Source organism: Haliaeetus leucocephalus, unplaced genomic scaffold (assembly GCF_000737465.1).
Source record: "Haliaeetus leucocephalus isolate CR32 unplaced genomic scaffold, Haliaeetus_leucocephalus-4.0 Scaffold417, whole genome shotgun sequence".
NCBI classification, from domain to species: Eukaryota; Metazoa; Chordata; class Aves; order Accipitriformes; family Accipitridae; genus Haliaeetus; species Haliaeetus leucocephalus.
In genome coordinates this window covers 4,100,735-4,123,305 of record NW_010972853.1, presented here as the reverse complement: position 1 = coordinate 4,123,305, position 22,571 = coordinate 4,100,735, and the positions used below count along the sequence as shown (strand labels likewise).

Below are 22,571 nucleotides of genomic sequence, written 5' to 3'. Positions count from 1 at the left end.
AATTTCCATAATGAGTAAATATATTATACATTCCGTTGACAAGAAAATAGATGTCTGATTTCTTGAAATTCTGAAAGAGACTGAGAAAATGTAAAATTAGTCATTTCCACTGGGTGGCAGTTCTGTACTCCATTAATAACATTTTTCTTTTCTTTTTTTTTTTTTTCCCCTGAAGTCAAGCTATAATTCACTAATTTATAGATATAGATATACTGTTCTTTTATTCTGGATGTGAACTTGTTATCTCATTTGTTTTTCATCTAGATTTTCACTTTAATACAGTTTTTTGTCTTACCTTTTTCCTAATGATTAGCTTGTTAAATTTTATTTGATAGTAACATACACATTTGAAATTTCCTTGTTCAACTGTATGTTTTTAGAATGTGCTTGGGAAAAAAAACCCGACAATTTCTGGAGTGATCAACTAGACTAACATCCTGATCCTGTTCTGCCACCCATAGATATAGTCAATATTAGAAAGTATCACAACTTTACTTCCAGTCACACTATATTTGGTTTGGCCTACACACAAGTGCTGGAAAAATTAATTATAATTAGTGTTTTATCTGATTAGCATTGAACATTGCAAAGACAGAACCAGTGCAAATCTGGTAACATTCTTTCTTAGCTAACTTCCAGATTTGGTATCAGTCTCCTTCATGATTTTAAAGTATGTTGGCAATAAGGATCATATAAAGGTAATATTGACTAAAAAGATACCAGTGTATCAGGAAAAGAAATCTGTATCTAAAAGCAAGGATTTTTAAATAATATTTTCGTTATCACATGGTACTACAACATTTGAAATGCTCCAGTTAAAGCATGGAATTAACACCTACAATGAAGTAATGGGTTGCAAGAAGGAAATGAGATTGTGTTTTAACTAAATGCCCACTGCAAGGAGGAAGCAACTCTGTGTCCTGTAATTGCATAGTAAGTAAACAGATAAGAGAATTATTGTGGAAGCACAATGGAAAAGCTGAAGAAGCAAACCCAAACAATTAAAAATGGGTGAATAATTAAGATGGACAAGAAGTGAACAAAGGGCCTAAAATGCTCTAAGACGGCAGAAATTGAATTCATTATAGAATCACAGACATCAACTGTGTGAAAACAACTGAGTATCATGGATTGTGAAACAGTGGACAAATGCCTGCAACCATTTATACATCACATCTGCTGGAGCAAAGAGTGTACAAATACACTAAAGAACATAAGGGGTGTATAGGTATGACAGCAGAAGGTTTTATTCACGTTCTCTTGAACAGCAATTTAAAAACAAAAGTACCTGGAACCCAAAAAGTTGACAGATACCAAAACTTACATATGGGGAAAAAGGTAAGGCAATAGAGAAAGGTTGCTTATCCTGATGTAAGTTATACAAAAAGGACATACTTTTTAATAGTTATTGTATTTTATAACTAGGAGTTTTAAACTTTAACACAAAATAATGTGAAACAAAGGAAGTCGTATTCAGTATACTGCACTAATTTTTACAGCATTGTGTTTTCTAAAATTTTGGCCCTCAAAGCTAATCTTCTAAATAAAATGTATAACACAGGACTGCTCAAATCTACCCTTAATAATCATAAAACCCAAGTACGTAAAATAGCAGCATATTCTAGTATTATTAGGCCCTTGATACCTGAATGTGAATGAGTCCATCAGTACTTACTGCCTCAACTGTTCAGCTTTAGCATTTATCCTGACCTAGGATAAACATGGTCTCCGGGCAATTCACCTGTAACTTCCGTGGGCGTGTTTGCGTCTATGGTTTCTACAGAGAAAGTTGAGCTAGGATATCGAGGTGTTAAGGATATTGAATAGAGGGTTTAGTTTGAGCTGGCTTCTTTAAAACACACAGAACTCCCAAATAATTACACCTCTAATCTTTTTAGTTACAAATGCAGAAGACCTTCAAAATCTGAAGCAAGAAGTTGTGTAGGCCAGAATTCCTTCACCTCAGAACCCCAGCTTTTTAGGGTAGAGGCGAGTGGTACTATTTTCTTTTTCTGTTCCACAAACAATTCTAAGACATTGTTTACTTATATGTTCCATTGGAAAGGAGGGAAAAAATATGAGATTTTTATGGGATGCACAATCATAATAGCTTGCTCATTTGCCCAGTCTCCAGACAGGCAGTAAATCACATGAGTGGCCTGTGACTCTAAATACCTAATACCTAAGTGTTTCCAGGACCTCCCCACCACCACCAGTGTCCTGTAAAGGTAGGGCCTACTTCGAGCGAGGGAAATGGGAAATGCTAGCAATTGAATTGTCAGGGAGAGATGAGTCTGTCAGACCAGACACTTCAGAAGTCCACTTAATGACAGTTTATATGGACAATGTAACTTTCCTACCCCAAGATCGCTGATGGTATGTGCAGGGAAATTCTAACAAATTCCAGTATAAGTTGCTTTAATCAATGCAAAAATGCCTGAACACTGTCTTATTCCCTAAGAAGTATTCATGCAGCTGTAACAAACATGAGTGTACTCTCATTATTAAACTTCAAAGGGAATAGGACAGGGCTTCAAAGTCCTTTGGATTTATTTCTTCTAACGTGATGTCCACTTGCATCACCATCTAAATGGTAGAATTAAGGACTAACTTGTTCTTCAGTGATATAATGCATCAAGAGTTTATCCTGGTCATAACATTTGTTTATAAGTCTTGTAAAATAATCACATTGAATATTCACCAACAACACCTAGCATTCCTAACTCAACTACAAAAAAAGATCAAAAAAAAAGGAAACAATTCTTAAACCTTAGAAAGTTTTAACTCAGCAGATTGCTATACTGTAATTGTTTGAAAAGCATGAGAACAGGAAACTGCTTAATGATTAAACAAATAATGATTACCCATACACAGTGTAATGACAAGTTTCTTAACTTACAGAAATAAAGGAGAAGACAGGCTAGAGATACTGAGGCAATACATTACACTAAAAGGAGGACTCAGAAACAACTTCTCGTTTTTCACAAAGGGTGTTTTAATCACTAGGGAGTTGGTATTTCATCATTTGAGAATCTCATTAGGAAGCTTTTATTCAAATATTTATTTTAGCAAAAAAGGCAGACTGAAATTTCAGAGTACTTTATGTACTTTATGGATTATATAAACTCAATATCAAAAAAAGCAGCACACTTATAAAAAGTACACAGGTTCACCACCTTCATGACACCAGAATGAAACTAGTTGGTCTTCACCTAAAATACCACAAAACCCACCTGCTATCTCAGCTGTCATACCAGGACTCTCCAGAACGTGTTGCTTCCTCTCATTCCCACATACAGGGAAAAATAGAAATGCTTCGAAACATGCCTTACTCAGTTATGTCAGTTACTTCAGCAAGCGATTGCAGACGTGACAAGTCATTGTAGAAAAAAAGAGGAATGCTATCAGAAAATCCTCTTTTAAAATAAACTGAGTTCCAACTCAGCTTCAGTTAGTTATCACACATTCAATAATAATTCAGTAATTTGAAAGCGCTGCTTCACAGGAGTTTCCAAGCCACAAGAGTTTGTACAAAATAAGCTCCTTAAGTTTCATTTGAAATCCAACAATGGTCAGGGCTCTGTGTGTCCTGCTCTTGGTGGGATACAAAACTGAGCAAGAAAATGCAGAAGGACACAGCAGGGGCTATATCTGAAATAAACTTCCATAAATGAGGTTAATATCGTTCATTCCCTTTCTTAAAGCACAATGAAATCCCCTTTTCCTTCAGAAGACATCCCTACTGATTCATTGATAATGGCACTATCAGTTAGTATCTAATTAGCGCTCACACAGTTTTCAATGGGATTTTATTGTATTTCTTTGGCAGCGTTAAATGTGCTCTTGTTTTGAATCAGGACCAGTGTGTGTCCAAATACATCAAGATTATGGAAAAGTAAAAAGCCATCATCCCTTTAATCCTTCCAAACTGACGAGTACTAAACTAGTAAACAGGGCAAATTCAGTTCTCATACCAAAAGCTTCAGTTCCCATTTTTGATATGCAATAATTATTCAAATCAGTAAAAGTATGCTGCTACAATATTTTTCATCATTTATTAATTCACTTCACCTTGTCTTTTGCTTAAATTTAGCTGTTACCTCAGTTTTATGTAAGATATACCTCACAGTAGAGGACCATAGCCCATCAACTCAGAAAGAAATTTTCCAGCTCGGCTTTCACTACACATACAGTCTTTGCTTCAAAGAGTTTTAGAATAAGCACCTGCCAGATTATAACAAGCCCAATCATTAGGCATATTAGATTATCTCTAAAATGAGTTACATTTACCTGGAGTTTGCTCGCAGACAAGAGAAATGGCGGGGTTGGGGGGGAGAAGAAGAGAAAGTAATACACCAGTTCTTAATTGCGATGTTCTTCCACTCAGGCTTCAAATCTTAACTTTGCAAAAATTTCACACTCAGCATTGTGGGATGGATCTGACAGTCAAAGAAATCAACCTACATTCCACTCACTTTAGTGGGATGGCGGCCACTGAAACTGAAGCAATGTAAGCTAGAATTCTGAAAACAGATTCTCATCTATATTACAGAACTTCTGTAGTTTTTATTAGGTACTGCACACTCTGCCTTTACTATTTTTATTCCATCAAGGAAAGGTAAATACTGCCTTTACAGTAACAAAAGAGACCAAAGACTAGACATAGACGGACAACATTACACTGTTCCACCCACCTGGTGGTCCCTCCTTGTAAAGCTTTAGGTGAGCTAGAGGCAAAAGCATAAGTAAGATTGTATTTAAGCTTCACGCAGGGAATTTATATTTTTACACTGATTAAATACATACCCTAGCAGGGAGTCTGGCAGACTCCCTGTTTTTTATTCATTACTACAAATACATACCTCCGTCAGTATTTTCAGCTCCCATTTTTATCATTTTGTCTTGCGAAAAATTATCAACTGCTTATGAATTGCTTAATTTCTTAAGTGTACCTAGATATCAGCACTGTCCATCAAATCAAATAGCAAGTATTTAAATAAATTTCTATCATGTAAAAAATCTCATGGATGTTCCTTAGTTAACAATAGGCCACATGCAGTAACACTATGAAAACAAACTTGCAAATAACTCTATAAAGCTCTTAGCTCGATAAGTATACAGAATTGCATATTGCACACCGTAGAATGATTAATAATTTATTTTATTCATTCCTCAAGATTTTCAATTGGAAATAACAATGATGCTCACTCATTATTGTCTTTTCATGTTGCTTAGTAAGGCAAGAAGAGCAATGCAGATCAGAAAGCTTAGCCTCTTCTGACAGATTCATTCCATACAATCTGATTAGAAGACACAAGTTTGGGGTGGGAACACTTTCAAGAATTCCTTGTTTTGCTTTTTAAGTTGTTTCTAAAACATGCATTTTTTTAAAAAAAAGATAGGCTGTGCACTAACAGTGGCCAATGTATGGCATATGCCACTGGGTGGCAGAAATAAAACATATAAGATATTACTAATGATTAGTAAAGTATGAGGCATGCGCCACTGTTTTGCAAAGAAAATACACACTATAGCATGCATAGAAATGCATAGAAAACCAAACATGAAATAAAATCTGGATGTTTTGGACAACCTATGTAATTTATGCAGATGCTTAATGTATGTTCAGTTCTATAATCATGCAGAAATTATCTGAATACAGAGCAGCAATAATGTTTATGAATATACACAATATATGGTCATGTAAATCTTTTTCACAACACTGATCAAGCTGCACTGTTCATCACCATTTCTGAAAGAAAAGGTACAAGTGTTCACTAGTACATCTGGTGACCTGAAAATTTAACCTACAGCTTTGGGAATATTGGATACAGTGGGTCACAGGGTTTCAAATGGCAATTTTCATTCTCCAAAACTGTTGCAAAAAGCAAGTATACACACTCAAATATTATTCAGTATTCTATTTGTGTTCAAAACTGTGCTGTGCAAAAATTACCTTTTCTTCTTTGATAACAAAACAACTCACCTACTTGAATAATTTTAAATAAAATCAGATATGAAAACCTTTCCCACAGAGATGTCCATAAGTCACATTTCAAATAGATGAGTTACTCCTCAAACTTTACATTAGCAGTTTAGGAACTTTCTCTACCATGATCTTAAAACTTCTAGTAGAAAGTAGGAGCTTTGAAGATAAATTACCTATATAGCCACTTCTGGTCATTACATTCATAATTTTCATAAAAAGTCTTACCTATTAAACTCATGTGCAAACATGCAAAATAATGTTAACACAATTTAAAAGTAATTAGAGAATAAAAGCTGGAAAACTTGAGTGCAATCTACCTCTCTTGAGATGTACCACACCCTGTAGCATAAAGGAAATAATTAACTTTTAATTGAGCTGATTCATTAAATTTCAGAATAGTGAAGGTTTCTTAATCTTTTCTCCCTCCTTGGTAACCCCCTTAGTCCCATCATTTTCAATATTCCCTTTTACTATAGTCTTTGTTTCCTCCTCCATTATTTCCCTATGTAGCTTTCCCCTTTAACCACCAGGTGTCAGAAGGGAATCTAGTCACCACAGCTGCACCTTTTTTATTATTTATGTATTTACTTTTACAGGCACATTGATAGGACCTTGCAGGCTTTTTCAGGCTATGGTCCTAAAAAGCACCAAATGTTCAGGCTTTTCTTCCAATAAACATAGTCATGAGCAACTTTCAAAACATGTTATTTGTTCAGTCTTGGAATGGTGTTTAAAAAATGTAATTTTCACACAGAAGTAACACTGGGAGAAATACAAACATTTATTTGAAATGCTACATGAATGCAACACTAAGTAGACAAATTGTGGCTTACACATTTTTTACAAGATGATTGGTTAGTGAAGGCTCAAAGCTTAGGTTTATAAAAAGTTGACAGACTTCCTTAAACTTTCTGAACACCAATTTGAACAAGTTTTGCATTTAAGCATGCTTTTAGAACTAGGAAATTAAAACTGATTTGTGCTTAAAGAAATTCTTAGAATTACCTGTTTTTTACATATAGGGGATTGGCTAAAACAATACTGAAAGTAGTTTTGACACATTATTCTAATCCTTCTTCCTTTACCCCATTCCACCTATTCCTTTATGTCATCCTTTCTTTACTTCCCATTGAAACTGAACTCTTTTACAGCCCTGTAATTCAATACATATAAGGATGTCAATTCCCCAGATTGGGAAATGAGCAGATATCCTTCACTTCAACTTAATTTGGGTTTTTTTAGACTTTTAAGGGAAGGAAGAACCCTCCAAGTCTAAAATTTCAATGATTTTCAGCACCTTAAAGATTCTGATACAGTGAAAATATGTCAGATGTGAGGAAGAGAGACAGACGGAGAAGGACATGGGGAGAATAAACAGTCCTAAACAAGCCAACAGTCCAGTATCTAAATACTGGCTGGATATTGAAATAATACAGAAGATGTAAGAGTTAACTTACTACAGAAAATGAATTAACTTCACAACAGTCGTTGAATTCCCTGAGAACAACAAAAGGATAACCACAGAGAAGCAGCCTCCTGAAGGAAAATACCACAACCCCTTGATTGTCTGTCATGGAAATAAAGAAAATAGTCCTTATTCTTTCTGATTGCAAAGCAGTATAAAGCACTATTACGAAGCAGTCACCTGAGTAACTTATCTACTTGATCATTCCTCTCCTGTGAGAGGTTACAGCTACAGTTCATTTACCTGAGAGCAGAAATGAATAGCTTTGCTTATCACTTTCACCCTCACAGGAAGGCAACATTAGGGGTACTGCTGCTGGGGACATTCAACATGATTTCTTTCTCAATAAATGTCCTACTTCATTTTTACAAAACTAATCTATTACAGGATCACATTCACCAACGCAATATGGTAAACAAATAACACCTTATCAGCAAACACAAGGAACAAATTTGTTACAGAATTTCTTTGATGAGTTACAGACTACCTATTTCATCTAGCACAAATTTAAAATACAAAGCACTTATTCTAGATCTATAACAGCTTTGCAATCACTGTATACTATATATAGTAAGCATGTATTGAGAATGCATGCATACTATACCTGCAGTACAAGTGTATATTTATTCAAATGTGGGTGAGTATGTGGGTGAGTGTGCCTACACACACATGGGCACACCGCTTCCCCAATATATTCTCAGCAATTCTCAAGTTTAGAACTGTTAACAAACTTAAAACATGGATATATGCAAAACTAAGAAATGTAAAATAAATAGGGTTGGGTTTTTTACAGATAAGAGGTATGTGTCTGTGCTGTAGCAGAGGGGGCAAACTTGGCAGGGGTGATACCGAATTTAATTAAAAAGAAAGCCAAAAAGCAGTTCTAAATCCAGGTGCAAATTTTCAGAAAGCATCAGGGTGTTCAGACTCAGCGTTTCATTCAGACTAGTATCTAAATCTCTCATGTTCAAAAGCTGGGCCAAACAGAACTTCAGATCATGTGTACAGTCAGACTGGAGAACAGGAAAGTGAATTCAGTAACACTCAGAGGCATTTCTGTTATACAAAGGGCCTCATATATTTTGAAATAGAACCATGGAAATAAAATACAAAGTCATTCTTCTTGTGCTGTACACAATTGCTCTTTCACTGTTTCAATTATATAACAAGAGTCACCTTGTAAAACCCTGTGACTGTTTTGGGCCTTTGCAACATCATATTGGTAGGACCCATACTGGTGCCTACATTTCAAAATAAAAACTACAGTAAAAGAAATAATTCACAGAACTTGCCTTCATTATATTCAGATAACAGATTAACCCTCTCACTAGGAAAAATGTAGTTTAAAAATCAAGTTGCTACTTTGAGTGGACCAAAGCTGTTCTGTATGTGAATTCTTAAGCACGCTGGTATCTACACAGATGTAGGAATCCAGATATGGTTTTGTATAGCGTAAAACATGTCGTTGTCAGGTATCTGCTGCAATAGATTCATCCAGACTCAAAAACAACAGGTCTCCTAAAATTACTACATTTCTATTGATGGTATGCATAATGGAAATAAAAGCAGGGATTTTTATTGAAAAAGTGGAGCATAACTCTTCTTCCCCCTCACTTTGTAATAATATAATCCTCAGTGTATAGGAAGGCATGAACATTTTATCATATGGCCGTAAGCACAGTTACCATACTGTAAGTGTTATTTTTTGCAGATTTAAGTTTAGGAATTAAGTATTCTTTTCCATTCTGCATCTCTATCTCATGTTAATAGCATATAAACAGAAAAAGGAATTTGGCTTGAAAAATAGGTCAGGATTCTTATCCCAATTTTACGGATAAGTAAACTGAAGGTTGGCAAGGTCTCACAACTTTCCGGAAGTCATTCCAGAAGGCAGCAAAAGGGCTGGAAACGGAACACAAGCACCTTAACAAATCTTCAGCATTAACAGGTGCCTATCTTTTTGTTCCTATCTCACAAGGCACAGTATGAATGACAGCATCAGCTAAGGTGGGGAGAGAAAAGCAAAGGAAGTTTCCGTTGCTTGCTTGTGTTTGAGGGTTTTTCTTTTAATATTTTCAAAGTAAATCTTAGCAGACAGGACTGCAAGATATCTGGAAAAGTGGCTGCTGCGTTGATCAGCACATGCACAACCCATTTGTCTGAGAATGCCGAGATTTCCAAGTAGTACTATGCTCAATACCTTCCAAATCCATAAAATTATAGCTTTAGTTATAATAATTTACAAAAACCTTTATGCAGCCCACCTGCGCTCTGAGGTCACATCAAATTGACCAGTGACCATTAAATCACAAAAACACTACCCTCAATCGATGCATAATATCCTGCTTGCTGTAGTTGTAGTTCATTACAATAAAATGTATAATAGAATACCAGAACGAAACCCCAAATACCATACTGAAATTAAATAAACTGAAATTAATAAAAAAAAAGTTATTTTTTCTAATTTTAAGATGAAACCAACTGTTAGCAGCGACTGTTACAACAACTTCCTTCAGGACACTAACGACATCAAGCATTCTGTCTTTTTAGAGACAAACACAAATTGTTCAAGGCCACAAAGGAAGTTTATGTTAAAGAAACATAAGAAATTATGTTCTTATCTCTCATCTCTTTGTTCACACCATTATGCCTTTCTTTCTCTCACATAAGCTGGTTATTCTCTGCATTTACATCATGACCATAAAGTGATTTTCTTGCGGGGAACCCAGAGCATAGGGGACCAAGGCCTTAATATATTTGAGAATTGGCAATAAACCTCTGCCATTATTTTGTATTTCATTCACCATTTATCTAGACACTTTTTGTTTAATACGACCTTTCTCAGTCACCTACTGATTTTCTTATTCACCCTGAAAATTGTGCTTACAGCATCACAGACTATTGTTACAGAAATTGTGGCAGAGACAGCATTACCTCACTGCAGATTTAAGGATGATGAATAGACAGACTTGTGAGAAAACAGGGGGTTTTTAATGTTAAATACATACATTTGAATTAACAAGAAAACATGTAATGAAAAAAAGTACTAAATGGATTAATGTTTCAACTTGATTTTTTTTTTTTTAACATTTTCTCCAGCCGGAATGTCAAGTACTTCTCTCTTATCACTTTTTAAATTTCTGTTTTGCTTAAGCAAAAGACTAAACTCTGTTTTATATACGAGAACTATGTTGATCCTTATGGTTAAAAATGAATTTTAATAGAAATCACAGGATCTGTATATCTACACCACCTTAATGTGGAGACTGTTCTTCAAACATAAGTACTTTTATGAGCAGCAGAATTCATGTCTAAACTCCTCTTCTTGGACATGAGAGGCTGTAAGTGCTGATCTAGTCATAAGCAGCAGCTGAGACATTCATGATATGTGGATTCTATGTGATCTAGTATCACAGATGAGTTTGCTCAGTATAGACATGAATTCGCCTCCTCTACCTGGCTAGGTATATTCACCATATGTAACAGCTTACGCATCTACATTTCTATCACATTTAATGCTTAAAAAAATGGAAGAAATCTCTAAAAATTATGGAGGAAAAAGAAACTTCTAATGAAAACAGAACAGAACTTTAGGACCAGAGAAATATGCACAGAAATGTCTTTGATTACATGGGAAATATTTCCATGGAATAAACCTATAACTATAAATTCAAATACCCTTTTTCTAGTCTTCCAGGATATAAATGGTGTAATGTAATACAGACTCTCTGAACTTCAGCTATTTTAGACTGACACACTTCAAAGAAGTTCCAGTTTCTCTAGAGAACCATGTAAGCAGCTTGTGTTAATTACAGAGAGCCAGTTGACAACGCAGTCACTTGCTCTATGGAAACAGAGGAATTAAAGGATTAAGAAAACATAAAATATGCCAAAATATCATAATATCATCCTTTTAATTCAAAATTTACAACTCAAGATTCAGGTGTTGGGGGTGACAATACTATGACTACACAAGATGTCATCAAAGGCATGAAAAAAACCTGTTGCAGAGTTATATTTGTTCACTAACTTCTTTCACTTCTAATATTCCTAACAGGCCTAGTCAGCCCCACACACGTGTTCCTTGTTATGTCCATTTGCTTTTCAGTTGGTTTCCCACACATCAAGCCAGACTACGAGCCTCAGGAGGGAGTTAGCTACTCCTCCAAGCTGCTATGAGTCACTGTGATGTCTGCTGCGTAGGCCAAATTAAGCCTGAATTTCTTGCTTCCACTAGGCAACAAGAACAATGAGGAAAAACATGGCAAGGAGGTGAGAAAAGATCAAAAAGCCAGGAATCCTCTCCCTCAATATCCCTACCTTCCTGTCATAGCTGCCATAGTGCATGGTGATGAAGGAAGTAAATCAAAGACTTGGTGCAGAATTGTAAGAAAGATTACAGTATTTCAACTTCCAAATTTTCAGTGTTACTTTAAATACTAATTTCTCATGACAAACGAAAAAATTATATGCTTCCTCATAAAATAAGTACAAAGACTTACGTCCACAGATTTATCCCTGAATGTGATCACACTTGTGACAGATGTATTTTGTTTAAACCTAAAATAAAGCTGTGCTAAATGAATACTTACCTAATAATTCAGCCTACTGTTATAGTTTGTATCTAGATTCCTATTGTTTTGGTAGATGAAACTCTTAATCACAGAAATTAAAACAGTAACATAAATTGTTGGCTGAAAGTTAAAACGAGTCACTTCAGCATTTTTTATGTTACAGGTAATCAATCACCTATCCAGGAACATCAGTGGAAGAACACTGGAATCACAAACACCCCTGCCACACACAATTTTTGAACTCTATTCTGAAATCAAGAATTTTCCACTTGATCTTAGCTGTCAGGACAAGACACTGGGGTAAGAAATAGGGTTTCAGGTTGAGACCAGTCAGTTTAATGGTGATCATTAACCTGCTTTATATCATATTTTTAAGAAGCCCACTCTCTGGACAAGAAGTTCCTAAGATACTGGTGGCTGGGAGGGAATTTTGGATGGGAGGGGGCATGAGGAAAAATGGCAGTATACACATGCGCTTTGAAGGTAACAACCACTGTCAGAGAGAAGATACTGAATTTAGAAGTAATGCTGTATTGCCACTTTCATATTAATTAAAAAACCCCACAAACCCTGCCCCCCAGCAATAAGACCAACATTGACTACAAACTGTTTTTTTAATTATATCAGCACTACTTATGAACAGTACCTTCCTTCTATGAGCAGGAGACTGCATACATTCATTCCTGCGCACAGTGCTTTAAAACAGTCAGTCTAGTACTCAGAAAAGCAGATGTGACTGATCCACCATATGAACTTACAACTGCTTGCAGTGTCCTTGCTGCCAACAACTGCTTTCTGGGCATCCATAAACAGCTGAAAGAAACACAAACCTGCTAATCACTGCGGTACACCTAAAACTCTACTGAACTTCTAACATATGCTGCAAATATAGTCTTTGCCTGTTCCCTTTAAAAGCACCACTTCTGTCTCATCCAAACTGAATCACCAGCAGTTTGTTTTCATTCAAATGCCTCTCTCTGCCAGACACTGGAATGACTAATGAACTGCAGAATCTGGTCTGTATAAAAATTTGACTTAGCAAACTAACCATCAGCATGTTGATGACACTGCCACCCAAAATATCACAGCAACAAAAGAGTAACAATTTACATGGGCTCTAAGCCAGTCTGTCCTTCCTATTCAAATTTCAGGAAAGCATGACCTAATTTCTCTGCAAGTAGTAGAATCTGGAGCTTTTGTTAACTCAGTTTCCTTTCCTTTCTCTATTTCAGCATATGTTTTTGCCACAGATAATTACATTCATTAGGATAAAAAATATTTATTTGGGTAAAATTAAATACGGCAAGCATTTAGCCAATAATAAGAATCTAAGAGTAACAGAAAGAGCATATAGCACTCCTTGTCAACTGCTGATTACCTGTCCTGGTCATCCAGTGATAGACTCCCACACCTCAGGCCTATCAAATGCACAGTAAATTCAATTCTGTCTGTATTAGGAACATGTTGTCCCCGTCAAAACCAAGTTTTCTGAATCTTCCAGCAACTTTTATGCTTCCAGTATCATGCCCACTTTATAAAAAAGGAAGATCAAGGCAGAGAAAACTGAGGAAAGAGGGAGAAAGAAGTAATACACTAAACAATACAAAACAGTAGGTCTACTACTCCTATTTATTCTCTCTCATATACAAGGCCAAATGGATATCCACTGGAATTGTAAAGAACCATACAGCATTACCCTGTAAAACTTCTCACAGCAAGGCAGTATAAAAGCTTGGTTTTTAATTCCACTTAATCCTTTCTAGGTCGTATTTTCTAAAATCTCCAGGTACATGAAGAACAGATGGTCTATTGCGTTTGATTTTGATATTTCAGACAATTCCACAGTTTATGACTAATTTCTGAGTAACAAGGACTTCCTGTTTTATATTTAAGAATACAAATTTGAAACAGAGTTGCAGTGGCTACAATAATCACTTTTCCCCTTGTAAATATGTTATGTAAGTATTTGTCTAAATAACAAAGAATTAAGAAATATTTTTCTGTGGAAAGCTTACCTGATAACTAGTTAGCATTGCGCTTCAGACATACCCTCTCATATATTTGTACAGGACAATATACATGGCTAGCTATAAAAGTGATCTGAGTGGATATGAGTATCTCTCTGTTTACAGACAAGTTGCAATAATGGTGTTCATTACTTTTATTCTGGACGCTACCTGACGAAAATCTGCAGCCAGACTAGAGTCCGGCAGGCCACTGTCCCCTGCATTCTAAGGCAATGGAAAAGGCAGTCAGGTTTCCATTCATTCACTATTCTGTCACTCATTTGAACAGAATCCTATTAGAAATGGATAACCTGATTTATCAAAAAACCCTCTTCTTTCCTCGTGAATTTCTACAAGCAAGCATTTAGATTTCAACACAGATTTAGCCATTTACATTTAAAAATCAGATGCTTAACAAGTAGCAGTAAACAACACATATAAGAAGATATTGTGACTTATCACCATCTCTGTATTAAGCAAGATTAAAAATGTCAGAAACTAATTTCTGCAAATGCTTCACCTCTTTGTTTTACCTGCTTCTGTGTACTTTAATCCTACTTTTACTTCTTCATGCTTTGCTTTTGGTGGCGGCCAGACAGTCTGGAGTCTCCCTGGAGTCTTGTCATCTTGCTCTGAGGGACTCAGGTCAGGCTGTTAAAATTACGCAAGAAAAAATTAAAGTCTGCAGTATCAATTGAATCTAAAACAGCAACTGCCATGCTCAGCTCTACATGTGTACTCCACAATGGTTATCTGCTTCATTCTACTGATTGAAACAGTGCTCAGTTGGTTGGAAGGGATACAAAGAAATCAGTGTAGAAAAATAATTCTGAGGAGGAAAGTAACATAATGCATGTGATATACGATGATGTGTTGAAACGGTTCACATCAGTGTGTAAAGCTGTCTATCCTTTGGTGAACCATAGTGGTGGTCAAGAACACTAGGGTTTTTTCCTGTATCTTTTTTTCAGAGTGAAACAACCCATCTGTTCTCCTCTTACAAGTAAACATTAGTGCAATTCACCTAAGACATCATTTGACAATATAATTTTCTAGAAGCGGAGCTAGTTCATGAAATTCCTGCCCCACCCCCAGCAGCTTGCTCAGTCCACATACCATGGAATACTGCCACATCAAAGTGCTGCTGCAGCTGTTAATGGGACTGCACTGTCAACTGGAATGCTAAAACAACCTTTAAATGGGGACATGCCCCCCCCCCCAAAGTAAACAAGCATTCTTTTAGAGGTTTATGTTTTGGGGTTTGTTTTTTTTTTTACACCTCTAACATTTCTGTAATCTGATTTACAACATGCTACTACCAGTAATTCCATAGACACAACTGCAGCAACAGTAAAACCCTATATGAAAGTGTCCCCATAAATGGCCCACATGAGCAAGGAAAAAGGAAAGGCAAGACCCTTTTACTCTGGCTTTGCCCTGAGAAAATGTACATTTGTACTAGACCGGACGTGAAGCAGACATTTATAAAAGCCACTCCTGCTGACTCCTGCGCTTTCTCCCTCACTGTGTGTGATGACAGCTTTCCAAATAGGTTTGCTGTAAGCCACACAAACGCTTACGCCAGCACAGCACAGGGAACGGTGTAAGCAGGAAGAAGCAGGCCAGGAATGGGAAGGGCACACACAGACTGCAATTGCTGTACACGCCACGGCCAACAAGTACATCTTTTCTCCTCCCCATAGGTAATTTACTACAAAGGAGGTATTATCAGTCTACCCAGGTGTCAGTCAAGATTTTAAAAAAGTTTTTAATTTTATGTAAGAGTAAGAATTTGAAAGAGAGTACAACCAACACAGCAAATTAACTTAAGTAGCTTCAGTTTTAGGGTCTAATCCTACAAATTTAATTATTCAGATAATGCCCCCTTTAGCCAACAAGAACAATCTTCTGGACTGATTATATCTGCCAAAGATGTAGCTGCAAGAATTTTGGGTTGGGGGAACCCCAACCTAAGGGTTACTCATGTAATTATATAGTTCAAATCACACTCAAATTCATTTATCATTATGGTTCTACGAAAACTTAGCATATATCTTTCATTTCTTAAAAATATACTAACTAAATCTCCATATGCCTAAGAATATTAACCTTGCAAATGCTTATATTAATCCATAAGTTGGAGTCGTCTAATTGGAATCACTGTTATACTCGGATAAGGTTAAATGCTTATCAATATTTGCTAAGCCAGAGATATGCATGTAAGTAAGAAAAAAACTACTTTAAATTCTATGTGTTGGACAAACTGAGTTGAAATTCATCCGTAACTTCTTGTATCAGCTCTTATCATAAAATTATTCCTAAAGGTAAAATGAAATATTACTTTTAAAAATAAAAAACTCAGTGAAAGAAAACAGAGTGAGATTGAGAAACTATTAAATAATACTACAGTAAATATTTGCAGCACCAACCCGATTTAAAGCCATACTTAACATACGGGCAACTGTTTTGTAGTGATCTTTTAAAATCAGAAACTGATTTTTAAGTTCTCGCTTCTAATTGAAAGGCTGTAACTATCATCACCAGTTCTCACTGAATTCTGCTACAACTGCAGATGATCAAGAATTTTGACTAATTAGCCCCAAGATTTCTTCAGTTGGCAATCCAAAATTTGAGATTGCCAAAAGAAGAGGACAATTCTTACATCTTGACCTTAAGTCCCCACCAATAATTTTTACACAAGAAATTATTTTTTATCCATCTACTTCCAGATCTTAGGAAGAAAAAGTAGTTCAACCTACAGATTTGTCTGCTGGTCCATCCCCAGGCTTTGATTTTGACCTTTCAAATACAGCTTTCAAGGACTCTTTTTCATTTCTCATTTTGCGCTTTATGGCTTCCAGCTCTGAAGTATCTGCAGTTGTTTCTTTTTTGGGAGGCCGTGTGAATAAAGCTTTAAAGACGTCCAGTGCAGATTCTGCGGGGCTTGATTTTATTTCCTCAGAGGGAAATCGTGGTTCTGTTTTGCCGGAGGCTTTGTTCTCCTGAGCTTCATCACTGTCCTCAGCCTCCCCAGATCCCTCCCCAGAGTCCTCAGTTCTATCTTCATTCTTGGAGACGTCTATGTTTAACAAGTGCGAGAGTTGTTCCAGGAAAGTAGGGCTTGCCTTAGGTTCAGCTGATTTTTTTTTAGTGGTCAAACCTGATGTAATACTGGATTTCTTAACCGGCTGTCGTAATTTAAGCAGAGCTAAATCATTCTCCCTTGGTTTAATTTCTGTAACAGTTTCCCCATCCTCTGTGGTTAGTCCCTTTTTCCTCACACGTAGTCCACTAAAGAAAGCGGGCAGCTGGAAGGTCTTTTCAGCCAGTGCTGTTTTTTGGAGCGATGTATTATCAGCTGAAGGTCTTCGTTCTTCATCTGGAAGTTCTTGAGGGCATTCCCCTGTGGCAAGCAAGCGACTGAACTGCTCGTCCATTAACATTTTGTCTTTTCCATTGGAGTCATGCTCCAGAATACCATCCAGCTCTTCTGGGAGCCGCTTAGAAGCTGGTGGGTGTAACTCAATGTCATCTGTATCCACAGTGTCATTGCTGTTGCTGCACCCTTCTGACTCTGACTCTTCTTTATTTTGATTGTTATCATCCAAAGCCTCAGCAGACAACGCAGCATTATTTAGCGAGGATTCGTCTGTATTGTTTTCATCGGTGTCTAGGTCCTTACTCTCCGTGTCCGATTCTGTATCACTTGTTGTATGAACCAAAGTACCTTGTACAAGAATAGCATCCTTGTCATCATTGTCAGATTCAGACAAAGAAGTCTGTACAAACCTTAAATGGTGAAGAAGTAATTCATTTTGTTCAGCTAACTCCAGTTCCAGGTCAGTTTGCCTGCCAGACATTGGGTCAGCTTGGCCACTGGTACTATTCATGCTGTGGTGATTTTCCGAGTCGTCATTACAATCATCATCATTCCTCTCATACCAGGTATTAGCATGAGTATTTATATGGGTGTGCAAAGGCTGAAATGCTTTAAGCACTGTTTCGTCTTTGCGAGCTGTGGATTCAAACTTAGTTGTAAATCCAAAAAGAGTTTTCACAGAAAATGTAGTGAAAAGATCAGGCTCGCTTTCTGCTGTGCTCTCCAGGTCGGAAAGCTCACTACAATCAGGCACCACATTTCCTCCTTCCATGTCGCGTGAAGTACAGAATAGGTCTGCTTCCAGCAGTGCTACTAACTGCTACACCAACACTTACTCCAGGCGTTCAGAGAGCAGACCGAACTCACCGCTGGCACTGCCACGGGAAGGCAGCCCGCCTCTCCCGGGCCAGCCAGCCCCTCCTTCCGCTTACAGCGCCGCAGCCCAAGTGTCCGTCAGGTCTCCAGACTCTACTTCAGGAGCAGCGAAAAGACCCGCCGGGGGGGGGAAACAAACAAACAAAAGTTCTCCGCGGCGTCGGTAACTTTTTCCTTCGCACAAAGGGCTTTTCGCCAGCGCAAACGTGCCGGCGCACTGATCTCGGCTGCAAATCCGACCGATGGTTCCTGCTCGGCGCTCCCGCGACCCTACTGGCTGCACACCGCCCGCCGCCTGCGTGCCCCGGCGCGCCGAGCAGCTCGCCCTCTCCGCAGGCCGCCGCCTTCAGGGGAGCGGGGCGCCATCGGAGGTGGCCGCTTCCTCACCCCGGTGCGCCGGCTGCGAGGGCTTTTCAGCGGGAAGTGCCCGACGGACTCTTTCGCATAGTCTTTCCACGCTGATGAAGATCCTCTTTGGCAAATCCATAATCACCGAAAAACGTCAAATGGAAACCCGAAGCGACGAACCTGCAGCTCCCGGCGCCGCCGCCCGGGGCCTGTGCAGAGCACCCAGCTCCCGGCCGGCCAGAGCCAACTCTGGTGAGCGCCCTTGCAGCCGAAGAAAGCGAGGGGGGGAAGAAAAAAAAAACAAACCCAGAAAAAAAAGAAAAGAGGCTTTCTTCCGATTTGCTGCAGGTTTCATCCGGAATGCGGATTCCAGCCTCCAGGGCCACGAACAAAAACCAACAGGACTGGTTTCATATTACTGCTGTCCCAACGCCGCACAGCGATTGCCGTGAACTGTACACAGGTAGTTATCAAAGGCTTTCGCCACACCCAGTGACTGGACTGGGAGCTCTGTGGGTGGGCAGGGGAAGCAGCCAGCGCCCAGGAATGCCGAGTTAACTGTTTACAAATCGGGCAGGCTCTCCGTCTGCACTGCGCCCAAGCTCGGATTACTTCCAGCCCGAACCATCTCTGCGGACCTATTTTTTGATACCTTTCATCTGTATGTATGGCCACGGTAATGCCACACGGGTGCGACTTGGTTTAGTTAATACTGGCAAAAAACACCTGAAGAAAATCAAGACTGTGTAACTCAATATTATATTAACAGAAGCTGTCAGGGATAATACATATTTTTTTCATAACACGCGTATAAAGAAAGTACAAAATACTCTTAAGCACCTCTGATATTCAGTAACATTCAGGTCAGGTTCCAGTCAAAAGTCTCCACTTTTGTTCCTTTTCTTATTTTTAGAACTACAGAGTCTGCAAATCTGCAGTTTATATTCTTCTTAGTCCCTGGCCTTTAAGAAGTTCGTTTAGTCAAGTTTCCCCATCGGTACCTTAGAAGTTCGAAGATACTATTCGGGTTTTTTTTCACCCAAGTTAGAGGGTCATTCTACAGTCAGCCATTTAGCTGCAGTGAGTAATCTTAAACAAGCAACATGGGGAAAGCTGTCCTTCACCGGGAAGTCAGCTGCAGATCACACCACTGTGTCAAATTACTGAAAAACATTTAATGAAAAGCTGAATATTACAGGCAACAAAAACCAACAAAGTATCCCAACACATTTAACTTCTGGTTTAATGTTTAAAAATGTAGACTGTACAAAAAGCATGTGTCTACCTTTTCAATGTATTATAAAAGATCATAAAATCAACAGCAAAAGTCATTGGTATCTCCTGCAGAAAGTTTCCTGAAAATCAGACTGTAATGCTAAGGGCTTAGATGAAGCTTACAGCCACCTTTTCAATTACAGGGTTGCATGCATACCTACAGACAAAGGGCACTGGAATCATTCCCATCCTTATCTGTGATTTAACGTAGAACAATGCCTTCTTGCCTTACTGCCTGCCATTTCCTGTAGTAAGCTCTGGACTTGCTTCTCCGCTATGCTTAATCATCAGGTGCCAAGGACAGAAACGACTGACAGGTCATGGCTCCCCTGGTTTTCTAGGCTTAATATAGATTAATATCACAGGAAGAAGCTCTACATAAGGAAAGAGACATAGAGTCTTTATCACTCGCTATACCGACCTACTCTTACAATCCCTGGGTTAATAAAACAAGTGTAGAAGGCAGCTACCTCAGCACTGGTGATTTCCCCCAAGACAAGGTTTCTTGAAGGCCAATCTGCAGCAATTCTAAATTTCATTTTATGACAAAATAACTGGGGCAAAGTGACACTACTGAACCAAAGTTTTCTACATTTAAATTTACATCTCTTTTTACGTTCAACCACAGGACTAATTGTTCGTTGTCCTGATAATTTCCATGGTTATACCTTGCATATTTGTTTATGTACCTGTTTATTTGGGGTTTGGTTAACTTTTGATGGATAAATATTAAATTGTGTTTTTCAAGAACAGTTTTGTTGGTCACTAACAAAAAACATACCTCTATGAACAGCTTCGTGGTTCCTTTTAAACCAAACATACTTACTCAGATTATGCCAAAATATTTATTTATCTGTTTATGTTAATGACAACCCACACTTAGAATAAAACTTCTCTGTAATAATCTAGGGTCACCAAGCTGTAAAAGTCCTATGAATATTGTACATAGGTTACTGAAAATAGCCACTATCTAACTATTTAGGATTTTAATAGTAGGTATGAAAAGTTTAGTGTAACAGTGGATTTAAAAGCAGGAAAACCATACTTGATGTCCAAACAACATCCCAACAAAATTTACAAGACAATGATCAAATTAGTAGTGAAAAGGATGGTGCTTTGAGTGTCAGGCCAAAGTTATGCAATGTATTGAGATGCTAGAAAACCCAGAGTTGAACACTGAATAATTAAAACCTCACAAGCCTGCAGAAAATGATACTGCTCTTTATGTACCTCTTCTCTTGATAATGAGCTCTAGGAATTGAGAAGAAACTTTCAAGCTTTTTGAACATTAGGATGAACAAAGGAACTTGTCTCTGTATCTGCTCCTGGAGAAATGATCAAAAACTGGAAGACAGCCAGTCTCTCAAATTCACCATGCAGTCCATACACTCCCAGCCTCAAATAACACTTTTGTAAGGACTTGTTTCTCATAGTCTGATGATCATCCCACTGGACAGTCCCCTGTTGAGGGACCAGATAACTGATAATGAAATACACATTGGTACTCACCCAACAGAGTGTTTCTCGGTAAAATACATATATTGATATGTGCCCTTAATATTTTATACAAGGAGATCATCACATTGTGATGTGCAAATGAGATGGAGCCAGTTTGTTGGCAGAAGTGTTTTAATGCTGGGTGGGTCTATCTCATAAGGAAAGTCTTTCTGAACAGGCTGTCATACTGCATCTGAAGGAAGAAACAACTTCAAAATCTCTAAAAAAAATCAGTTATTATAATGTTACAAGTCTTTTTACTTAATAAAACTGTCAACTCTCTGGTGCCTCAGGACAGTCAATGCACTAATTATACAAAAGGACAATCATTCCTTACAGTTTAAAGCACATTTAATAATCCACACCCTTTCTGACCTACATTTCATCACAGACAGAAGTCACACCTACAACTCACGCAAGTTCTGTTCTTGAGGTGCTTAAGAGTTCCCCTGAAGTAGGTTTTAAAACTAGCTTTGAAGAAAACAAGCCAGAATAAAGTGATCTAATTTTTATCACTGTCATATGGCAGGGCTGAAGGCTTCCTGACCCCGTATCTATTCAGATTGCCTTTTCAGATCACTGTAATAGCAACCGAGAGAAACATGAATAGGACATGAAGACACATTCTACAAAACAGCCAAGTGGCTAAACTGTATAGAAAACAAACTTTCTACTGTTTTTTCAACATAAAGAGCCTTACACCAAGAAAATTTTGCATAATTTCTTGAAAATAATCATAGAATCAAAGATGCACGAATTGTGTCAGGCTTCAGAAGAGCCACTTGAAGCAGCAGGCTGTGGTTGTGGCTCAGGTGGTTTGAACTGATCTGAAGCTTAGCAGACAGAGTCCTGCCCTCTGCCCTGTCCCCAGACGAACACTGTGCTGACTGATAATGATCTGAACATTCTCCTAACATTCCCTTGCTCTCCTGTCTGTCTCTCCTGCTGTTTATCTCATTTTATACTTAGTATTTTAATGCTTTAAATGCTCTAAAACAGAAAAGGCAGAGAAGATGGAGGGAAACCTGTAAGTCCTGGATTTTCATCATTATTCTCCACCTTGTTACCTCACTATAGACCATTATGTGAGCAATTTTCCTGAGGTTTGAGGATCTATGTATCACCAACATAATCACTTTAAATGTAAGTAATTAAGTTTAGA

General features: G+C 37.8%; 1 protein-coding gene across 1 annotated transcript in view; it reads right to left on the bottom strand.

Annotated features, from left to right (window-relative positions):
• Nucleotides 1-18,185, bottom strand: part of FMN1 (formin 1) — a 144,425-nt gene extending 126,240 nt beyond the window's left edge. Inside the window, exons 1-2 of the mRNA XM_010574212.1 lie at nucleotides 16,794-18,185; nucleotides 14,568-14,685 (exon numbers count right to left, since the gene is read on the bottom strand). Of these exons, the coding sequence (XP_010572514.1) occupies nucleotides 14,568-14,685; nucleotides 16,794-18,185 (1,510 nt within the window). The remainder of the gene's footprint in view (nucleotides 1-14,567; nucleotides 14,686-16,793) is intronic.
• Between the last annotated feature and the right edge of the window lie 4,386 nt (nucleotides 18,186-22,571).